The sequence below is a fragment of the Tetrahymena thermophila genome (assembly GCF_000189635.1).
Source record: "Tetrahymena thermophila SB210 genomic scaffold scf_8254659, whole genome shotgun sequence".
In the NCBI taxonomy this organism is placed as follows: domain Eukaryota; phylum Ciliophora; class Oligohymenophorea; order Hymenostomatida; family Tetrahymenidae; genus Tetrahymena; species Tetrahymena thermophila.
The window spans coordinates 683,959-701,433 of record NW_002476426.1 but is presented as its reverse complement, the minus strand read 5'-3'; the positions used below and the strand labels follow the sequence as shown (position 1 = coordinate 701,433).

Genomic DNA, 17,475 nt, shown 5'->3' with positions numbered 1-17,475 from the left:
GAAATCAAAAATTATAAATTACATTGATGAAAAGATATTGCAACAAAAGAAAAGCTACTTATCTATCTATCTATCTATTTATCATTCAACCATCTAAGAAAATATTGTTGCTATATCAAATCAGATAGATCTAAGAAAATTATTAAGAAAATAAATAAAAATTAAAAGAATCATAACGATACAATAAAAGAAAGAAAAGAGTAATAATAAGATTATGTCTTAATCCATTACAAATAGCTAGTTTTTATACTAAGGTGGCTACCCAGCTAACTCACCTCCTAGAAAATCATTTTAACCTGAAAAGGAAAGAGAATAGGTTTTGTTAAGAAAAGAAGAAATCATTAATGAATTCCGTAATACATACTTAAAAAATACATCTGAAACTGATAAATTGCAATAATTAACTTATGCTGATGGAGCCACTTATATTGGCTAAATTAGAGATAAGAATGTCAAGCATGGCAAGGGTATGTACACGTAAGGCTTTAACATTTTTAATTTATCTAATAGCTTATACAAAATAAGCCTATTAATTACTTAATAGAAATTTTTTTTTTGATATTGCTGTTTTATAAACCCTCAACAAATTCTGGCATTTTTTACTGAATTTAAACTTTTTTTAGAGATCTTCAAAAGCAAATTGGATTTTAGATCCTAAAATGATACTTTACATAAAGATAGATAAAATATCAAATATTAAGCTTTAAATAGCATAATGAATATCTACTTTTAATTTAAATATTCTTAAGAGCTTCCCTAATTTAGAAGGTTGTTCTAGCTTCAAACTTTAATCACTAAATAAACATTTTTCGTTTCAATTCAAGCAAATATTTAGATTTTTTTTGCTAATACTTAAATTAAATAATTTTAATTTTAAATTTAGTTATCCTAATGGAGATATTTACCTTGGTGACTGGAAAGATGACTTCTTCAATGGAAATGGTGTTTATATTTTTAGTATTGGTGAAAGATATGAAGGCCAGTTAATTAATGGATACAAGCACGGTCGTGGAAAGTAATAAATATAATAAACTTATATATAAAAAGCAACGTTTTATTGTTTAGTAAAACAAAAAAATAGCTAATAATTCATTTTCAAAAAGGTTTTTGAAACATTATCTTAGGTTAATAAAAGAAAAGGAAAATTTTATTATAATCTTTTTTTAGAGATGTTAGGATATTGAGGTTTAACTTAAAAGAAAAAAAATTATAAAATAAAACAAAGAATATTATTTGAAAATAAGTGCTATAAAATAAAACATTTTGCTAGTGAAATAGTGTTGAAACAAATAAAAATAATATTTTATTTATTTATAAATAGATACTTCTATGTAAATGGAAATGTCTACTAAGGAGAATGGAGAGAAGATAAAAAAGATGGTCGTGGTGTTTATTAATACAATACTACAGGTGAAAAGTATGAAGGTGAATGGAGAAATGGTGAAAGACACGGAAAAGGAACCTACTATTTCGCTTTTGGAGATGTTTATGATGGATCGTAATCATTAAAAATAATTTTTAAATCAAATATTTTCACATTTTTTTATCTAAATTTATTTAATAAAGCTTTAAATAAATATCTATTTATAAATTAAAGATTTAATGTAAATGTAATTTAAAATTAAATTTAATTAAAAATAGTTGGGAAAATGGATGCAAAAATGGATATGGTGTTTTGACCTATGCTTCTGGTGCTAGATATGAAGGCATGTGGGCAAGAGATCGTGCTAATGGTCGTGGTATTATGTACTATGCTAACAACGATAAATATGATGGTGAGGTAATATAATAAATAACAAATGTATTATTAAAAAATCAACCAATTTATTTATAAATTTATTGAAGTGGGTTGACGGTGCTAAGCAAGGTAAAGGTGTTTACTATTTCCATGATGGTAGTCGCTACGAAGGTGATTGGGTATAGGACTATAAGAATGGTATTGGTTTGTTTATTCATGTCAACGGAGATAGATATCAAGGTGAATTTAAGGAAGGAGAAAAGAGTGGTAAAGGTGTTTACAACTATAGCAATGGTGATAGATACGAAGGTAAATAATTAATTTTTTTAAATAAAAAACAGATAGTGAAGAGTTTTTAGATAAATTTAGAATTGCATTTTTAACTTTAATGATGAAATCATAAGAAATAAAATAAATGTAAATTTATTTAATATAATTAAAGGTGAGTGGTAAAATGATAAGAGACATGGTCGTTTAGGTACTTTATACATGCAAAATGGCGATAGATACTCTGGTGAATGGAAGGACGGAGAAAAGAATGGATAAGGTGTTTATGAATTCTCCAATTTCGATGTCTATGAAGGCTATTGGTTGAACGGAAAACGTCATGGTAAAGGTATCTACAGATGGAATAATGGAGAACACTACAACGGTGATTGGAAGAATGATAGAATGAATGGCTACGGAGTAATTTATTTATTTATTTATTTAATTATTTTCTAAATTTGGAATTAAACTTATAAATGAAAGGTCTTCACAAAGGTTGATGGTTCTGTTTATGAAGGTGAATTTAAAGACGATGTTGCTGTTTAATAACCTTACTGAAAAAAATTTAATAATATTCTTTCTATTCATTAATAAATTTTATCATTTCTCCAACTTAATAATATTTTATAAAGGATTATATTAAATTTTCTTCTATATTTCACTATATATTGTTTATCAATTAAACTATCAGACATACATAAATAAATACAAATAAAATGCTCTACATAAAAAAGTAATGATTTGCTTTTTATATATGTATGATTTTAAAATTTACAATATCAAATTATAATCAAAATTCATAAATTTAAAAAAAAAAAGGATATTATCATTTAAACAACTCAATATTTCTTAAATATACTAAGAAATTTTTTTAAAGTTTAATGAGCTTTAAAAAATAATTATTTACAAAATATTAAATTAATTTTAATAAAATACCACTTAATAATTGAAAATAAATTATAAAATAAATACAATATTTAGTTCAAAGGAGAAACAGAGTTTACATACTAAATTTACTTTAAACTTAATAAATACTTTGATTCAAATTCTTAATAAAACTATAAAGTATCAGGATATTTTAAATGTGGATATATTGATAATCAGATTTATAATTATGATAAACTAGATTTATTATTGAGGTATCCTTTTTATTTTTTTGTTTATTTTATAGATTTAAAATAATTTATTATAATAAAATATTAAAATTTAAAAATAATTTATTATAATAAAATATTAAAATTTAAAAATAATCAAAACCTTTTAAATGTTAAAACCTAAACTTAAAATTTTTGAAAAATTCTTTTGATTGAACAACTAATGAGAAAATTTTATATTATAATTTTATTATGTTTAGAATATTTAAATAAATACAATCTGATTTAAGAAAATAATGGAATTATATGTAGATTTTTTATAATTTAAATAATTTTAAAAAATCTCTTTTTTTTTAAAATAAAAAACTTAAAATAATGAAAATATATTGATGAGCCTTGATATAAATAATAAAATCTATTCATTTTAATTATTTTGATTGGTTTCTTAAATAAATGGATATTCTTTTTGGTTGTTTTTATAATATCAATGCATAAATGATTTATTTAATTTTTTTTTACAAGATATACAAAATGTTTATTAACTTTTTATGTCAATGTGATAAGTGAGTGTGTTAAATTTAAATAGATTTAAATCAGTCAACATAAAAGATCAACAAAAAATCTTTAAATTTTATACTTAAATCAATCGTTTTACTATAAGTTAAAGTATTTAAAATTGTTTAAATTTATATATTCATTATTTTTTTCACTAGGCGAGCAAGTTTTAGGCAGCTTATTCTTCGGGGGCACCATCTCTACCAGTAGCCTTTTCACCCTTCTTTTCGTGGGAGTATAATTCAGCGATCTTAGTAGCTATTTTATGAAAAAGTAAAGATTAAAAATATGAAATTAAGAATGAGAAAAATAAATAAATTTAAATTTTGTTAAGAAAAATAATTACCATCTAATTTGGGTCTCTTGAGAACCTTAACCTTTCTAATGGTGATGTTTTAGAGAGGGAAGATGTTCTTGGTTTCCTTTTCAATCTTCTTGGTGTAGTCTTCTCCGATGAGGTTCTTGGAGAATTCAGCAATACCCAACTTAGCGGCTTCATTGGTGATGAAGGTGTTGATCTTTCTTCTGATGGCTCTGACTTGAGAAGACTTAGCATAACAAGTAGAGGTGGAAGATTGCTTACCAGCAGAGGTCTTCTTGGTGAAAGCAAGAGTGAAAACTCTGATGATGTAACCGTCGTTGGTCTTGCAGTCAACTCTAGCTTCGATGAGAGTTTACCACTTTCTGATCATGGAGCATAATCTGTCTCTGGTGATGTCCAAACCGTAGAAAGAGGTCTTAGCGTTTCTACCATCGACTTCATCGATAACCAACTTAACCTTTCTCCTATTATATTCAAAACATGATTAGTAACAGAATTTTCTAATATATTTTTTATTTATATCCTTATCATCTACTTATTTATCACAGGATCAAGCCAAAAGATATTAAATCGTTTTAGCTAAAATTCTAAGAATTAATTTTGCTTTGAGAAATAAAATTTTGAATTAATTCAAAAATAAATATCCTAAAATTTATTTAAATTTTTTTGTTGATTTTGGCTCCCTTTTTAAAAGTATGGAATCAATCCTTTTTCTAATTAATCGATAAAAGATATTAAAAAATAACTGCTATTTTCTTTTCAAAAGATCAATTTTTAGTTATGGATTGCTTTTTTTAATTTATTTTTAATAGAAAGTTTATTAACTTTAAAATATATCATTTGTTTTTATGGGAGTATGCATGCATGTATGTATCTTTATCTATTGTTTCTTTTATAGCTAATTCAATAAACAAATTGATTTAGTTATTGTGTATAGAAAATCAGCGATGGTTATTTTTTTATTTATTTATTAATAGCTAAACTAAATTGATTTAAATATTTTTTATTCTTCATTTATAATTTATTAGCAAGTAAGTTGGTTTGCATGCATTATCAACATGCCTGAAGTCATTATTTACTCAAAGCAAAGTTTGATAAGTAGATAAGGTTGCTTTATATATTTTGTAATTAAAAATCATACCAGGCCTTGTCATTAGAGTTATCCTTGAGATCAGCGAGAGTGGATTCAACGACTCTACCCTTAATTTCTTCAGAAGCAATTCCTAATAAAATAAAATATTAAGTTAATTATTTGGATTGATATAGTTTATTGAGAATGTTGGATTTTCAAAACGTGAATTGCTGTTTGTTGATTTTCGACTCATTTAATTGATTATGTTATTTAAAAATCTTTAGCCTCAGTTAATCCGAAAAAAAATTTTAATTTTAAAATATTTTATGTATCAAATGAGTAAGGGTTTCTAGATATTTCATTTTAGATAGTACAATTAACATTAATGTGGTATCTCTTTATTTGGATTAATTAAGTGAGGAGAAAATAAGTAATTAGATAAAGTGTCAATCAACCCATATGCTAACAAATTAAAAGATATCTACAATTAATTCCTTTATATTTTAGAGAGCATTTGGATACGGATATCGAAAGTAGCTAATTTTTTAATTCCTTTTCTCCTTAATCGCATTCAATTCAATTTATTTAGTATATACCAATTTCAATTTGTCTTTTGCTAACTTTAAATGCTATTCGCTAATCTCTTTTTTTACATTAACTATTATTTTTTTTTCTACATATTTAACAGATTTGATTAATTTATTAATTAATTGTCCTATTCACAATTTGAACTTGTACGATCTAAATGAGTAAGCTTGAAGTTAGTGGTGAAATAGTTTACTAATATGTGCGACTCGGTGAATGTTATATAATCGTTTATCATTTAAAGGAGATTTAAAGTTGTCAGATATTCGAAAAAATGGCGATATTCAAAAAATGCAATTCGTTTTGAAAATAAGGAAAATAGAGGAGAGAAATAGTAATCATGATGGAAAAATTCTTACTGTTGCCGGAGCTCTTGGTGACGAGGGTCTTACCGAAGGACTTGGAGGAGAAGGGGATGGGGGCTCTGAAGTCGTACCATTCCTTTCTAGAAAGGGGGTCGATAGTTCTCTTCTTGGCGCCCTTCTTACCACCACCAGCCTTCAAACCAGGATTCTTACCTTGAGTCATTTTTACTTTTGTTCCTTTTTTGTTTTGTGTTTTATTATCTTTAATTATTTCTTAAAAAATTACCCTTGTATTGCTTTTTTAGCTTTGATAACTAATTTAACCCTAAAATTCTTATTATTTTCAAACTATCCCTGGATCAAATTAAACCAATTAATTTTACACTCTAAAAGAGAATCTCCTTTGATAATTAAATACAAAAAAGAAAATTAATACAAAAAATACAAGCGAGATACCTTATTCCTCCCGCTTTAAATACAAGTATTCACTATCATTTTGCACGCTACTCGCAACAATATTTATTTTTCATTCATTTTTATTAGATAATATTAATTCTTTTTCATGTATATATTCTTCTCAGTATAAATCTTATTAAAACTATAAAGCAATTCTTATTGCTTTTTCTTCTTTTGATTTTTGCAAAAAGTAATAACAAATAATCAAACAAAAAAATTAAAAACCAAAGCAAATCCTAGTTTAGTTTATAAAAGCCCACAAGCCCTTCATTTTATACACATTCAAGTACGCTTGCCTCTAATCATTTCATAGAATTTTATAATTTTTCTTCTATCCACAACAATAGCATTTAGCAGAAAATATTTCTATTCTAATAATATATTAATTTAGATAAAATCTACTAAAAAACATTTTATACTCTGCAGCTCTTGTATCAAAAAATTGATTAAAGAAAAATTTAATGATGATGATGATCAAATAATAGATTTTAGCAATATGAATAAAATAATTTCTTTGCTTCATTAATTTATTTGATTATATTAATTATGTTCTATTATTAATAGGAAAATATAAAATATTGAAAAAAAATGTAAATCGACGAAGTTGTTTGGTAAATTATCAATCGTTAATAATGCTCCTTTAAAGTCAAGTAAGCAAACATTACTATATTAAATTATAAATTATTTCATTTAGCCATAGAATAAAAATAGCAATGTTTCTAATAAAACAATTTTGTAAATATAAAATAGAACTGAAACTAGAAATTTCTGCAGAAACGAATATAATTTAACAGGTTTATGTAATCGTCAAGCTTGTCCTTTAGCCAATTCCCAATATGCTACCATAAAACACGAAAAGGGTATTTGCTACCTCTACATCAAAACTGTTGAACGTGCTCACTCTCCAGCAAATATGTGGGAAAAAATTGAGCTTTCTAAAAACTACGAAAAGGTAATTTAAAAAAAAATGAAACATCAATTTAAATTTAAAATGATAAAATCAAAGCCTATTTAACAACTTTAATCCTCCTTAATTTTATCGTTATTATTAACCAATAACTTACTTTTAAGTTCAGCTCTACATACTTTTATTTGAGGATTAAATTTCAGTAGAAATATCTTTTTAATTAATAGATTTTTGCTCTTCCTGCAAAAAGCATAAATTTTGATAGATTTTATCAATAAAAATGAATTTTAAAGAAAAAGAAACAAGAGTGATTAAAATCCTACATAATTTAAATTTATTCTAATTTATTATAATAGGCTCTTGCTCAAATTGAAGAACATCTTCCTTATTGGTCCAACTTTATTATTCACAAGTGTAAATAAAGATTAACAAAGCTTAGATAAATGTTAATCCGTATCAGAAAGATGAAAGTCAAAGGATTGTAAATACATTTTAGATTAAATTTAATATATATGTAATTCCAAATTTTTATTCAGCAAAGAAATAGTACCTATAAAGAAGAAAGCAGAAAGAAGAGATAAAATCAGAGAAACTAAAGCTTTACAAGCTGCTCACATAGAAGAATCTATCGAAAAAGAATTACTTGATAGACTTAAATCCAATGTTTATGAAGATATATATAATACATATCCTAAAGCATTTAATAAAGTTATGGATAATAATGAAATTTATGAACAAGAAGAAGAATAAGATCAAGATGAACTATCTGAAGCTAACATCAGTGATGCTGAATTAATTTATGATGAAAATGATGATGATGAAGACGATGATGATGAAGAAGGAGAAGATGATTTTGATGACGATGAAGAAGATATTGAGGATTCCGAAGAAGATGAAGAAGAATATGATGACGATGGTGAAGTAGCTACAAAAGATAATTGTAAATAAATCATTTTAATTTAAAAGTAGCAAAAGTAATAATTTATATTAAATAAAAAAAGCCCTTAACTAGAAAAGAAAGAATAAATAAAAATCAAATGATTCTGATGAGGAAGATGAAGATGATGAAGAAATTGCTAAGAGTAAAAAACCTGTAAAGAAAGGTAAAAAGATATAGCCTAAAGTTAGACTAGAATACGAAAACGAAAATAATCTTAAAGAAAAAGCTACTAACGTAGAAGAAGATTTAGATTTTTGAAATAAGAGCAGCTACTGTAGCAGTAACAGCTAAACTTAATAAATTAATTTTCAGTGAAAATATTGGAATTAAAAAACTAGAAGAAAAACCTATAACTAAAAAATAAATATAAAACTACTTTGAAAATAGAAGCTATTTAAATATTTTTAATTTGGGTATCAATTATTGTTTGGTATTTTTTACTCAAATCAATCTCTATAAATGCAGTAAATAATTATTATATAATATTAACTCTAAAAATGAAATAATTTTAATATTCAAAAGCTCTCACTATATTTTAAACAAATGCATGCATATTTCTATGTTTTATTACCTTAGATTGATAATTAATTTTATTATTTTTGTACATTTATTTTAATTATTAGTACTCTATAATCTTTCAATTTAATTAAAAGCTTTTTATTTATTTATTTATTTATTTTAAATTGTCTATTTATTTATATTATAAATCCCTCAAATATTTCATTTTCATAAGTTCAATTTACTATTTAATCTTACTAAATTATAACCAATATAATTGATAGGAAAAATAACCATGATTTTAATTAGCAAAATATCCTTAGACAGAAAGATGATTTTGTTAAAATTGTTTTTTGAAGAATTATTTATATTGTTATTTTAAAATTTTTGTATTTCATAGAGAGTAATTTTTAAGTATTAAACAGTAAAATGATTTAATTTTTATACTTTCTATAATATTTTTTTTTAAATTAACTAAATTATGCAATTTAATTTAAAAAAAAATAAAATCTAATAGTTTTATTATTTTTAGAGTTAATTGAGAGAAAAAATAAATGCTATTTTAATAAAATAAATTTTAACGATTTGAGGAATTTATAAAATATTAAATTGATTTTTAATTTTTTATTAAACTTGCTTTACAAGTTAATTCTTTGAAAAATAATAAATTCAAACAAATTAAATAGTAAATCATTTTTAAATTTTAATTTGATTTTTTCATCATTCTATTTATTGTTTAGCTACAAGTCCTAAAACTTTTTACATCTATTTAATCCAAAGATCTGTAATAACTTTCTTATCCCTTTTAATTTAAAAGTAACATTTTAGACAAAAACATATAATTATTTATTTGTTTACTTTAGACCAGATGATCCTAATTTTTTAATAAGGAAAGGAACTACTAAATTTCCACAGTACTTAGCACAGTATAAATTGATAAGTTATTCATCATTTGAGAGTAAAATTATGTTAGTTTCATTATCAAATCTATTTTTTAAATAAATATTGTAACCATTTGAAATTCAAATATATTTACATTGAATACTGCAAACCATATTAAATGATCATATTCACTTCGTCAAATTTTTCTATTTAATGCATTTTGACTGCAAGATATGTAAGTAAAGATTTCTTTTGCTTAGTAGAATATCTTTTTTCAGCAAAAAGACCTTAAATAAATTGCACAGAAATGCTGGTATTGACTAATTTGTTATGCTCTAAATCAATGATCGCCCTATCTATCAAAGATAATCCTTCTAATTTAGTAGCAAACGAAAGTGCATTTCTCTTAATAAACATTTGAGTAAACATATAATGCAAATTAGGGTCAAATACCTTACATAACTCTAAGCAACTATTAAATTCATTATGTTGTAAAAACATACAAAACTTTAAGAATGGGTGAGTCAAATTAATGATTCCTATTTCTCTCTTTTCGTTTATCAAAATTAATTTATAATCATAAATCATTAAAATCTTTAATATCCCAGGAGGTCTTTTTTGTATCTCAGGATATATTGTATCTTAAAATTCTTATTCAAGTTAAGACTAATCTAACTGAGATGAACTTGAGTAGTCTTCTTATCCACTGCACAAGATATCTTCCAGATTTAAAATTTCATTTCTTGAAACAACTCTTTCTAACTTAGCCAAAGGAATATCTAAAACATCATCACTAAAATCGTTTACTAAAACACCTATTTTAAGATTTAAATATTAACTTTTCATTACTTATTTAATTTATTCAAATCACCTATTAAATCTTCAGTTACATAAAAGAACAAGTCTTCTAAAAAATATCCATGAATAATTTATAAGTTTAAACTTTTAAAGAATTAAAAAGTATCCTTCTACTACTTAATAATAAGAAGAAAATCTAAGTAAACAACAATGCATATTTCGTGATTTAAATTCCAATAAACACTGCGTGGCTCTATTATTGGTTTACCAACTTTTATATAAATAGCTGTCTACTTTTAAGTAGTATTTTAAGCTCTCTCTATTTCAAAGAACTCACATTTATTAAGCTTGAGCATTCTCATTTATTCTTTTACTAATTTTTCTTTCTTGTTTAACTCATCCATATCTTTATCCTTATCTGCAATCATTTAGTCTTTTGCTTTGCTATCTTTTATGCTCATTATCTCTTCCATATCTTTATCCGTCATTAAATCTACAATTCCATAAAACTCTCCTGCAAAAAGCTTAGTTGGATTCAAAAATCTTGATAAAAAATTAAACATTTAACTTTAAAATAAATCTTTTAGTAATATTTACGAATCTTTTCTATAAACTTCTTCTACTTTAGCCTTAGGGTCTTCATTGATTTCAAATAATACAAATATAATCTTTTGAATGTGATCTGAGTAAGAAGTGCTATAAGTTTGGATAGTCTTTTGGTTAAAAAGCCCTCCTGTTGAAATTGTTGTTACTTTCTCAGTAGCCTTTATAAATTGGCCAGTTTTATTTATAGGCATCAAAGCTGCAAATTCATCACAATACTAATGCCAAACTAAAGATGTGCAACACCCACTATATAAGCAATCTAATTAACTGAGAAAATGCAAAGTTTCATCTCCATCAAGTAATAAATTGATTTTATTCTTATCTACGAAGTGAGAATTATTTACTTTCAATATTTCGAAATACCCATTTTTTCTACTAAAACAACTAATATATTTACCACTTGTACTGGATAATATCTCACTATCTTCCCAGTTAAAATGATTTTTAAATTAGTATTGTCTGCAAGTGACCTATGAATAGCTTATTTGCTTAAAATGAGTATTCAATAAATTATTTAATGAAATATTAATCTAAAATTAAATTTACTTTATTTTGCTAAGCCTGTAACTCAAACAATGTGCAATTAATTGATTAATTACCTAAATGTAGATAAACAAAATTCATAGTTGTTTAGTTGAGTTGAGCTTTGTTCTCATAGTCTCTTAGCTTAGTTATCATAGCATTATCCATTTTTTTAAGAATTCCGTCATCAATCAAAAAATCTTTCATCTTTTAAAATAAATTGAACAAGTAAAATTATTAGAGCCTCATTTTAACTAAAATAATATTTCATACTTGAGATACTGTGTGATTCGTTGAGAAAAAGTGGTTAAAGCAAATAGGAGGAAGCTTGAATTTGTTAAGATTAATAATATAGAGACCCATATTAGTTCCCAAAAAGATTCTGTTAGGTTTTAATGCATGGATTTGCATTGTAATAATTTTTAAGCTTTTATCAAGTTCTTAGTTATTTTTCAAATCATATAATAAATTTGTAACAATTCTATCACTTTTACTATCTGATCCACTATTTTACTTTGTTATTTAAAACAGACCTAATTCCATTTTGTTCGAGTGGAAAATCAAAGTATTTCCTCCATAACCTTTATAAAAATATATAATATAATTACAATCTTACTCTTGAAAATTATTTATTTATTTACAAGGATGATTGAAAAATAAAGCTTCTTTCACTTAGTCTTTATCCTTTCCATTTTTATACCTTTTTAACTCCATACTAGTCATCATATTCCATACTGTTACCTTTTTTTATAGTCATTAATTTCTTTATTATCTATCTAAATTAAATTTAAAAAATTTACATATCCTTCTGTTACGGTTACCAGACTAAAAGTATTAGGATCATAGGTCATAGAAATTACATTTTCATCATCGTTTGAAGTCTTTTATATAATATTTTAAGTTTAATGAGTAATAAATTTTACTTAAAGAGGAGAGCTATTTAATACAAGAGTACAAATAAATTTACAATCAAAGTAGCATATTTTATTTGCTTAAATTCTATTTTGAAAATATTTTTTAAGGATATTTATGTTGTTTTCTATGCAAATAAGTTTGTATCTTTTATTTAATGTTTGTGTGTCTTTAAAATAAAATTTATTTTATTTGTTGATATAATTTAATTTGAATTGTTGATGCTATTTTGATTGTAATAGAAGCTCTTTAAATTTAATAATTTAATTTCAATAAATCAAACCTTGCCTTTTTTATTCATGAAATAAAGCTTAAAAGAAGGAGTATCGGTGTTAGAATCTACATTCCAGCAAGATATATTTCCATCCAAGGAACTAACAATTAAACGTGGACGACTACTTTGATCTTGCTTGTAAGGAATTATAAAATTGACTGCTTTTGAATGAACTTCTCTCATAGTCTTTGAGAAAATCCACTGATTTATATCAAATATTTTAATAGAGCCATCACCACATCCTATTGCTATGTATTGATAGTCTATGGCTTAAATAATTTTAACACTTTTTTATTCTAAATCTTATGGACTGATTGCTTTGTAGTTATCAAGTATGTAGTCGTAAAAGAATATTTTTGACTCAGAATATATTATTAGCCAATGGTTAGAAAATTTTTTAATGATTTCTTCATATTCTGGAGTGAGTAGGGAGTTGGATGGAAACATCCATTGCAAAGTTTCTGCATCTAAAAATTTTAAACCTTTAATTTCAGTACTTTTTGAGTGATCAATAATATCAATAGTATACGAATGCATACTTTTTATACAAATTTTTCTTTCATAATCCCAAATCTAAACTACATTGTTATTTGTAGAGTAAGCAATCCAAGGCTTAGTCATGTGGTAGTCAATGTATTTAATTTAGCACTAAATTTTAATATCAAAAAACCACTCTACATCTAATTTCTCTAAGTATTACTCCATTTTTTAATAAAGAAAGTCTCTTCTGAATAATTATTTAATGGCAGATTTTTATTAATGTACTTACTTACTTATAATTTTCTACTATTTTATGTGAAATATTTATTAATAATTTATGATCTACTTAGATTTAATTTAAATAAGCAGTTGAAAGAATATCTATTTAATTAAAAATATCAGAAAACAAACACTAAATAAATTAGATAAAGTAAGATATATTATTTTTTAAAATAAACTAAAACTTAACTCCTCTTGTTTGTACATTTTTGTTTGTTTACTTTCTTGCTTATTTGCTTGTATAATTCTAATAAATTATTTTTAACAAGAAAATATTTTTATTTTCATAAAATGTAAAGTGATCATTTTGAAGTATACCATGAAAAATTACTTTCTTAAAAGCTTTGTTTGTTTTTTATGAAATTGAATAAATTTTATTTTATTTTGAAAATAGAAAATAAGTTTAGTTTGCTAGTTATTGCTTCATTGCTGAAATTTAGTTTTACAAAATAAATAGATAGACATTATTTATTATGACTAAATGCAAAATATTATTTATATAAATCAGTTAGGACCTAAATATTCTAAAGTAATTTATTTATGAAAGTTTTTCATGCCAACACTTACTCTTACTTTAAGGTAATCAAATAATTTATGTCTGTTTCCATTTACAACGAAATCCTATTTTTAAAATATTATTTTAATTAATATTATCCACATAAATAAATTTTAAATTACAATTATTAAAGATTAATTTTGTTTGAGCTCTTGCAACAATTTCTCGTTTTCTTTTAAATCTTTTTCACTAAATTTAATTTGTCCTTCTAAACCATAACGAGGAACAACAACAGTAGCACCAGTTTTACTAATGCTTGATACCATAGCAACTTCTTCAATTTGTTTATCCTGTTTTTTTATAATTTTTTTTACTTAAATAAATAAAAAATCTAATTAATTACTTTAAAAAATAAATAAGTGTTATAATCTGAGCTGGAGCGTGATGCAAAACGAGCCATACGATTTCTCATATTCATTTTTTCGCAAATTTTAGCCATTTTAAGCTTGTTTGACATATATGCTGGAATAGCTTCAATATCAATAGCGGCAGCAAGGAGTCTGTGAACTAAAACATCAGCATATCTACGAATTGGAGAGGTGAAGTGAGTATAAAGGGGTGCAGCCAAACCATAATGATAAAATTCAGGATAATCAGCATCAGCTGTACAAAAATATGTGGCTTCATTCATGGATCTGGTAGTCATGATACGAACCAATTTATTAAAGAAATGATCATTAGGTCTGTTTACTTTATCCAAACTATCTGCTAAATTCTAAAAATAAAAAACTTAAATACAACTATTCTTTAACAAGAAAAGTTAAATATTACCCTGTTTGAAGAGTAATCAAGATTAAATCCAATCTTTTATAAAATTTATGAGAGTTCTTTTATTTATTTAGGTTTAGGCTAGGAGTGCTAACGTAAAATAGAAATAGAAGGGAAGTGAGATACTATCTTTTCAGCAACTGCAACATTTCCAAGAAGCATAAACTCTTCAATAAGAGAGTTAGTTTCATACATTTGGTAGAATTAAACATCAACTGGATTATGTGTTTCATCATCAAATGTGAATTTAACTTAAGTTGAAGCTAATGATAAGGCACCGTTTTCGATTCTTTTTTACTTTAATTTCTTTGCAAGCATATTTAAATTTCTAAGTAATAAAGTAAAACAATTACATTAATTTTTTAAAAAATATTTATCATCAAAGAAGATAGATAAAAAATTTACCTTATAGATTTGGTAAGCTCTGAATTGTCATTAACGTCATCAATCATAGATTGTGCTTTACCGTAATTGAGAGAAGCAACTGATCTGATTATTGACTTATGATAGCGAGTTTCAATAATGTTAGCATCTTTATCCATTACCCAAACAACTGAAAATGCTAGTCTGTCACCATCGTCTTTTAAAGAGCAGAGTGTTTCGGTTAAAAGCTTTGGAAGCATATCTGTTCTTCTATCTACTAAATAGACAGTAGTACATCTTTTTGTTTATTTTTTATTAATTACTATTTAAAATAAATTTATTTTTTGAAATATACCTATTTTAGGCTTCTTTGTCAATAGCAGTATCAGGACGAACAAAATAGCTTACGTCTGCAATATGTACACCAACTTCAAAATTACCATTTGGTAAAGATATACAGTGAAGAGCATCATCAATATCTTTACACCCAGGAGGATCAATACTACAGACATTAATTCCTCTTAAGTCAACTCTCTTTTTTATTTCTGATTATGGAATTTACCATTTATCGTCTTATGGAGGTAAACAATCAAGAACTTACTTAGAAAAAGCTCTATATTCAACGTTGTGTTCTAGCAAAATAACATCTCCTTCAGCCTTAGTATCTCCTGAATCACCAATAAGCATCTTGAAATGTCCTAAAGGATATTTAGAAGATTTACTCCAGTTATCGAAACCAATTTATATTTTTTTTCCTTATAATTGAGATCCCTTTTTATTTTTATAGATAAGTATATTTTAAAAATGATAAAAATATCTACATTTGTGGTTCTTAAGTAGAAATGGGGGAAACGTCCATCTGCAGGAATAAATTCTCTAAGTTCTATACCACTAGGTAAATTTGGTAAATTGATAGCTTCTGGTGTAACTTCTCCGCAGAAATATCTTTAGATTCTTTTTATAACTCCGACTACTCTACCAGTAGGATTTAAGTTTAATTTTTTAATTTTTTCTACTACATTTAAATATTTTTCTTCTAACTATTTATTAGAATTGTTTGTTTTGACAGCTTCATGCACATTCTTGAAATCTTCTTCTTCGTCTTCATTATCACCCATATAATTTGATGATATCCACTCTTTAATAAATTAAAATAAAAATATTTAAATCTTTTGTAGATAGATAAATGGCATGTAAATTACCGTTCTCTGGTAAAAGCTCTATAGCTATTAAATCTCCATGCAAAGCACGATTTAAGTTAGGTTATCCAATGATCTTAATTTCAAAATCATATTTTGGGATAAATACAGTACCATCATTAATATCGTTTCTATCTATCTTAAGTTTACCTTAGAACAGGTCACCTGCTTTGACCTTATTACTCAATTCATTCAAAGTAAGGTGTTCTTAGAATAGAACCTATTATCCTTCAAATTCAATATCCATAGCCTACTCTGAGATACCCAAAAAATCCATCAAATTAGGATATTCACCTTTAATCGATTTAACAAACTCAAATATAGTGGTCGAGTTTAATCCTTTTTCCAAAGCAATTTTATGAGATTAGTAATCGCTTGTAATAAATAATATCTCAATATCTCTCATACTGCTCTATAAATAGAAAATATTATTATATCAACAATTATAAACTATTACTATTTATATAAGTCTTTACCTTTAAATGATTTTAATACCAAACAGCTGCTTCAAGCACTGCACGAGTATCTCTTGTTTCTTACTTTTCATTTTATTGGATGGGAGTGTATGTGTATTTGCTATATTCGTTAGCATATATATGTATATTTCTATAAATTTCACCCTCAACTAAATTTCTCAAGCTTGTATATGTGTTTTGGTTTCTAAATTTATTAAAAATAAACTTTAATTTTTAAAATACCTATTGAATGTATTTTATTTACTTTTTTTAAATGTTGTGCACAGTAGTTTGCATTAAAACTACATTCACAAGTTTTGGGCAATTAAGAATGACATCTAACTAAGTTAAGACGGTATATTCATCTAAAATAAAAATTGTTCTATCTTCTCCTTCAATATGTAGAGTATTTCCTGTTGGATTAAAGTTAAATTTTAGTTAATTTCTACGATAGTTATTATTATTCTAAATATTATTTCTAATATTCTACCAGGTGTTTTGCATATTTGGCAATTCACTAAACCACATGAGATATCATCTCTTAAATACAATTCAGTGACCTTTTTGCCGATACCTCCTCTTCTATACTTCTCAAATTGAACGCTAATTGATGTGTTCATTTTATTTTGCTAAATTTATGAA

At 24.9% G+C, this 17,475-nt stretch overlaps 5 protein-coding genes across 5 annotated transcripts; 2 read left to right on the top strand and 3 right to left on the bottom strand. All coding sequences in view use genetic code 6, as the record gives it.

The window, feature by feature from the left end:
- Positions 1-145: 145 nt before the first annotated feature.
- TTHERM_00047490 (MORN motif protein) lies at positions 146-2,563 on the top strand (the record flags this gene model as incomplete). Its single annotated transcript, XM_001014744.3, has 7 exons — positions 146-477; positions 884-1,015; positions 1,322-1,498; positions 1,642-1,780; positions 1,846-2,047; positions 2,181-2,425; positions 2,489-2,563. Exons 1-7 carry the CDS (start codon positions 215-217, stop codon positions 2,561-2,563), a joined length of 1,233 nt encoding a protein of 410 aa, XP_001014744.3. The 5' UTR covers positions 146-214.
- Positions 2,564-3,805: 1,242 nt separating this feature from the next.
- TTHERM_00047480 (40S ribosomal protein S3a) lies at positions 3,806-6,251 on the bottom strand (the record flags this gene model as incomplete). The annotated part of the gene is made up of 4 exons (XM_001014743.3): positions 5,993-6,251; positions 5,118-5,199; positions 4,001-4,440; positions 3,806-3,912 (listed from the first exon to the last, which is right to left on the bottom strand). Exons 1-4 carry the CDS (start codon positions 6,159-6,161, stop codon positions 3,806-3,808), a joined length of 798 nt encoding a protein of 265 aa, XP_001014743.2. The 5' UTR covers positions 6,162-6,251.
- Positions 6,252-6,982: 731 nt separating this feature from the next.
- TTHERM_00047460 (MAK16-like protein) lies at positions 6,983-8,499 on the top strand (the record flags this gene model as incomplete). The annotated part of the gene is made up of 5 exons (XM_001014741.2): positions 6,983-7,044; positions 7,145-7,346; positions 7,658-7,782; positions 7,838-8,241; positions 8,303-8,499. 5 exons carry the CDS (start codon positions 6,983-6,985, stop codon positions 8,497-8,499), a joined length of 990 nt encoding a protein of 329 aa, XP_001014741.2.
- A 960-nt stretch (positions 8,500-9,459) lies between these two features.
- Positions 9,460-13,438, bottom strand: TTHERM_00047450 (WD domain, G-beta repeat protein; the record flags this gene model as incomplete). The annotated part of the gene is made up of 10 exons (XM_001014740.2): positions 9,460-9,541; positions 9,598-9,726; positions 9,776-10,436; positions 10,493-10,962; positions 11,017-11,513; positions 11,572-11,754; positions 11,821-12,128; positions 12,189-12,288; positions 12,348-12,428; positions 12,743-13,438. The coding sequence occupies 10 exons, from the start codon at positions 13,436-13,438 to the stop codon at positions 9,460-9,462; spliced, it is 3,207 nt and encodes a 1,068-aa protein (XP_001014740.2).
- A 558-nt stretch (positions 13,439-13,996) lies between these two features.
- Positions 13,997-17,453, bottom strand: TTHERM_00047440 (RNB-like protein; the record flags this gene model as incomplete). The annotated part of the gene is made up of 11 exons (XM_001014739.1): positions 13,997-14,113; positions 14,171-14,338; positions 14,392-14,763; positions 14,820-15,144; positions 15,222-15,476; positions 15,535-15,950; positions 16,001-16,317; positions 16,382-16,790; positions 16,855-17,038; positions 17,099-17,246; positions 17,324-17,453. 11 exons carry the CDS (start codon positions 17,451-17,453, stop codon positions 13,997-13,999), a joined length of 2,841 nt encoding a protein of 946 aa, XP_001014739.1.
- Positions 17,454-17,475: the final 22 nt, after the last annotated feature.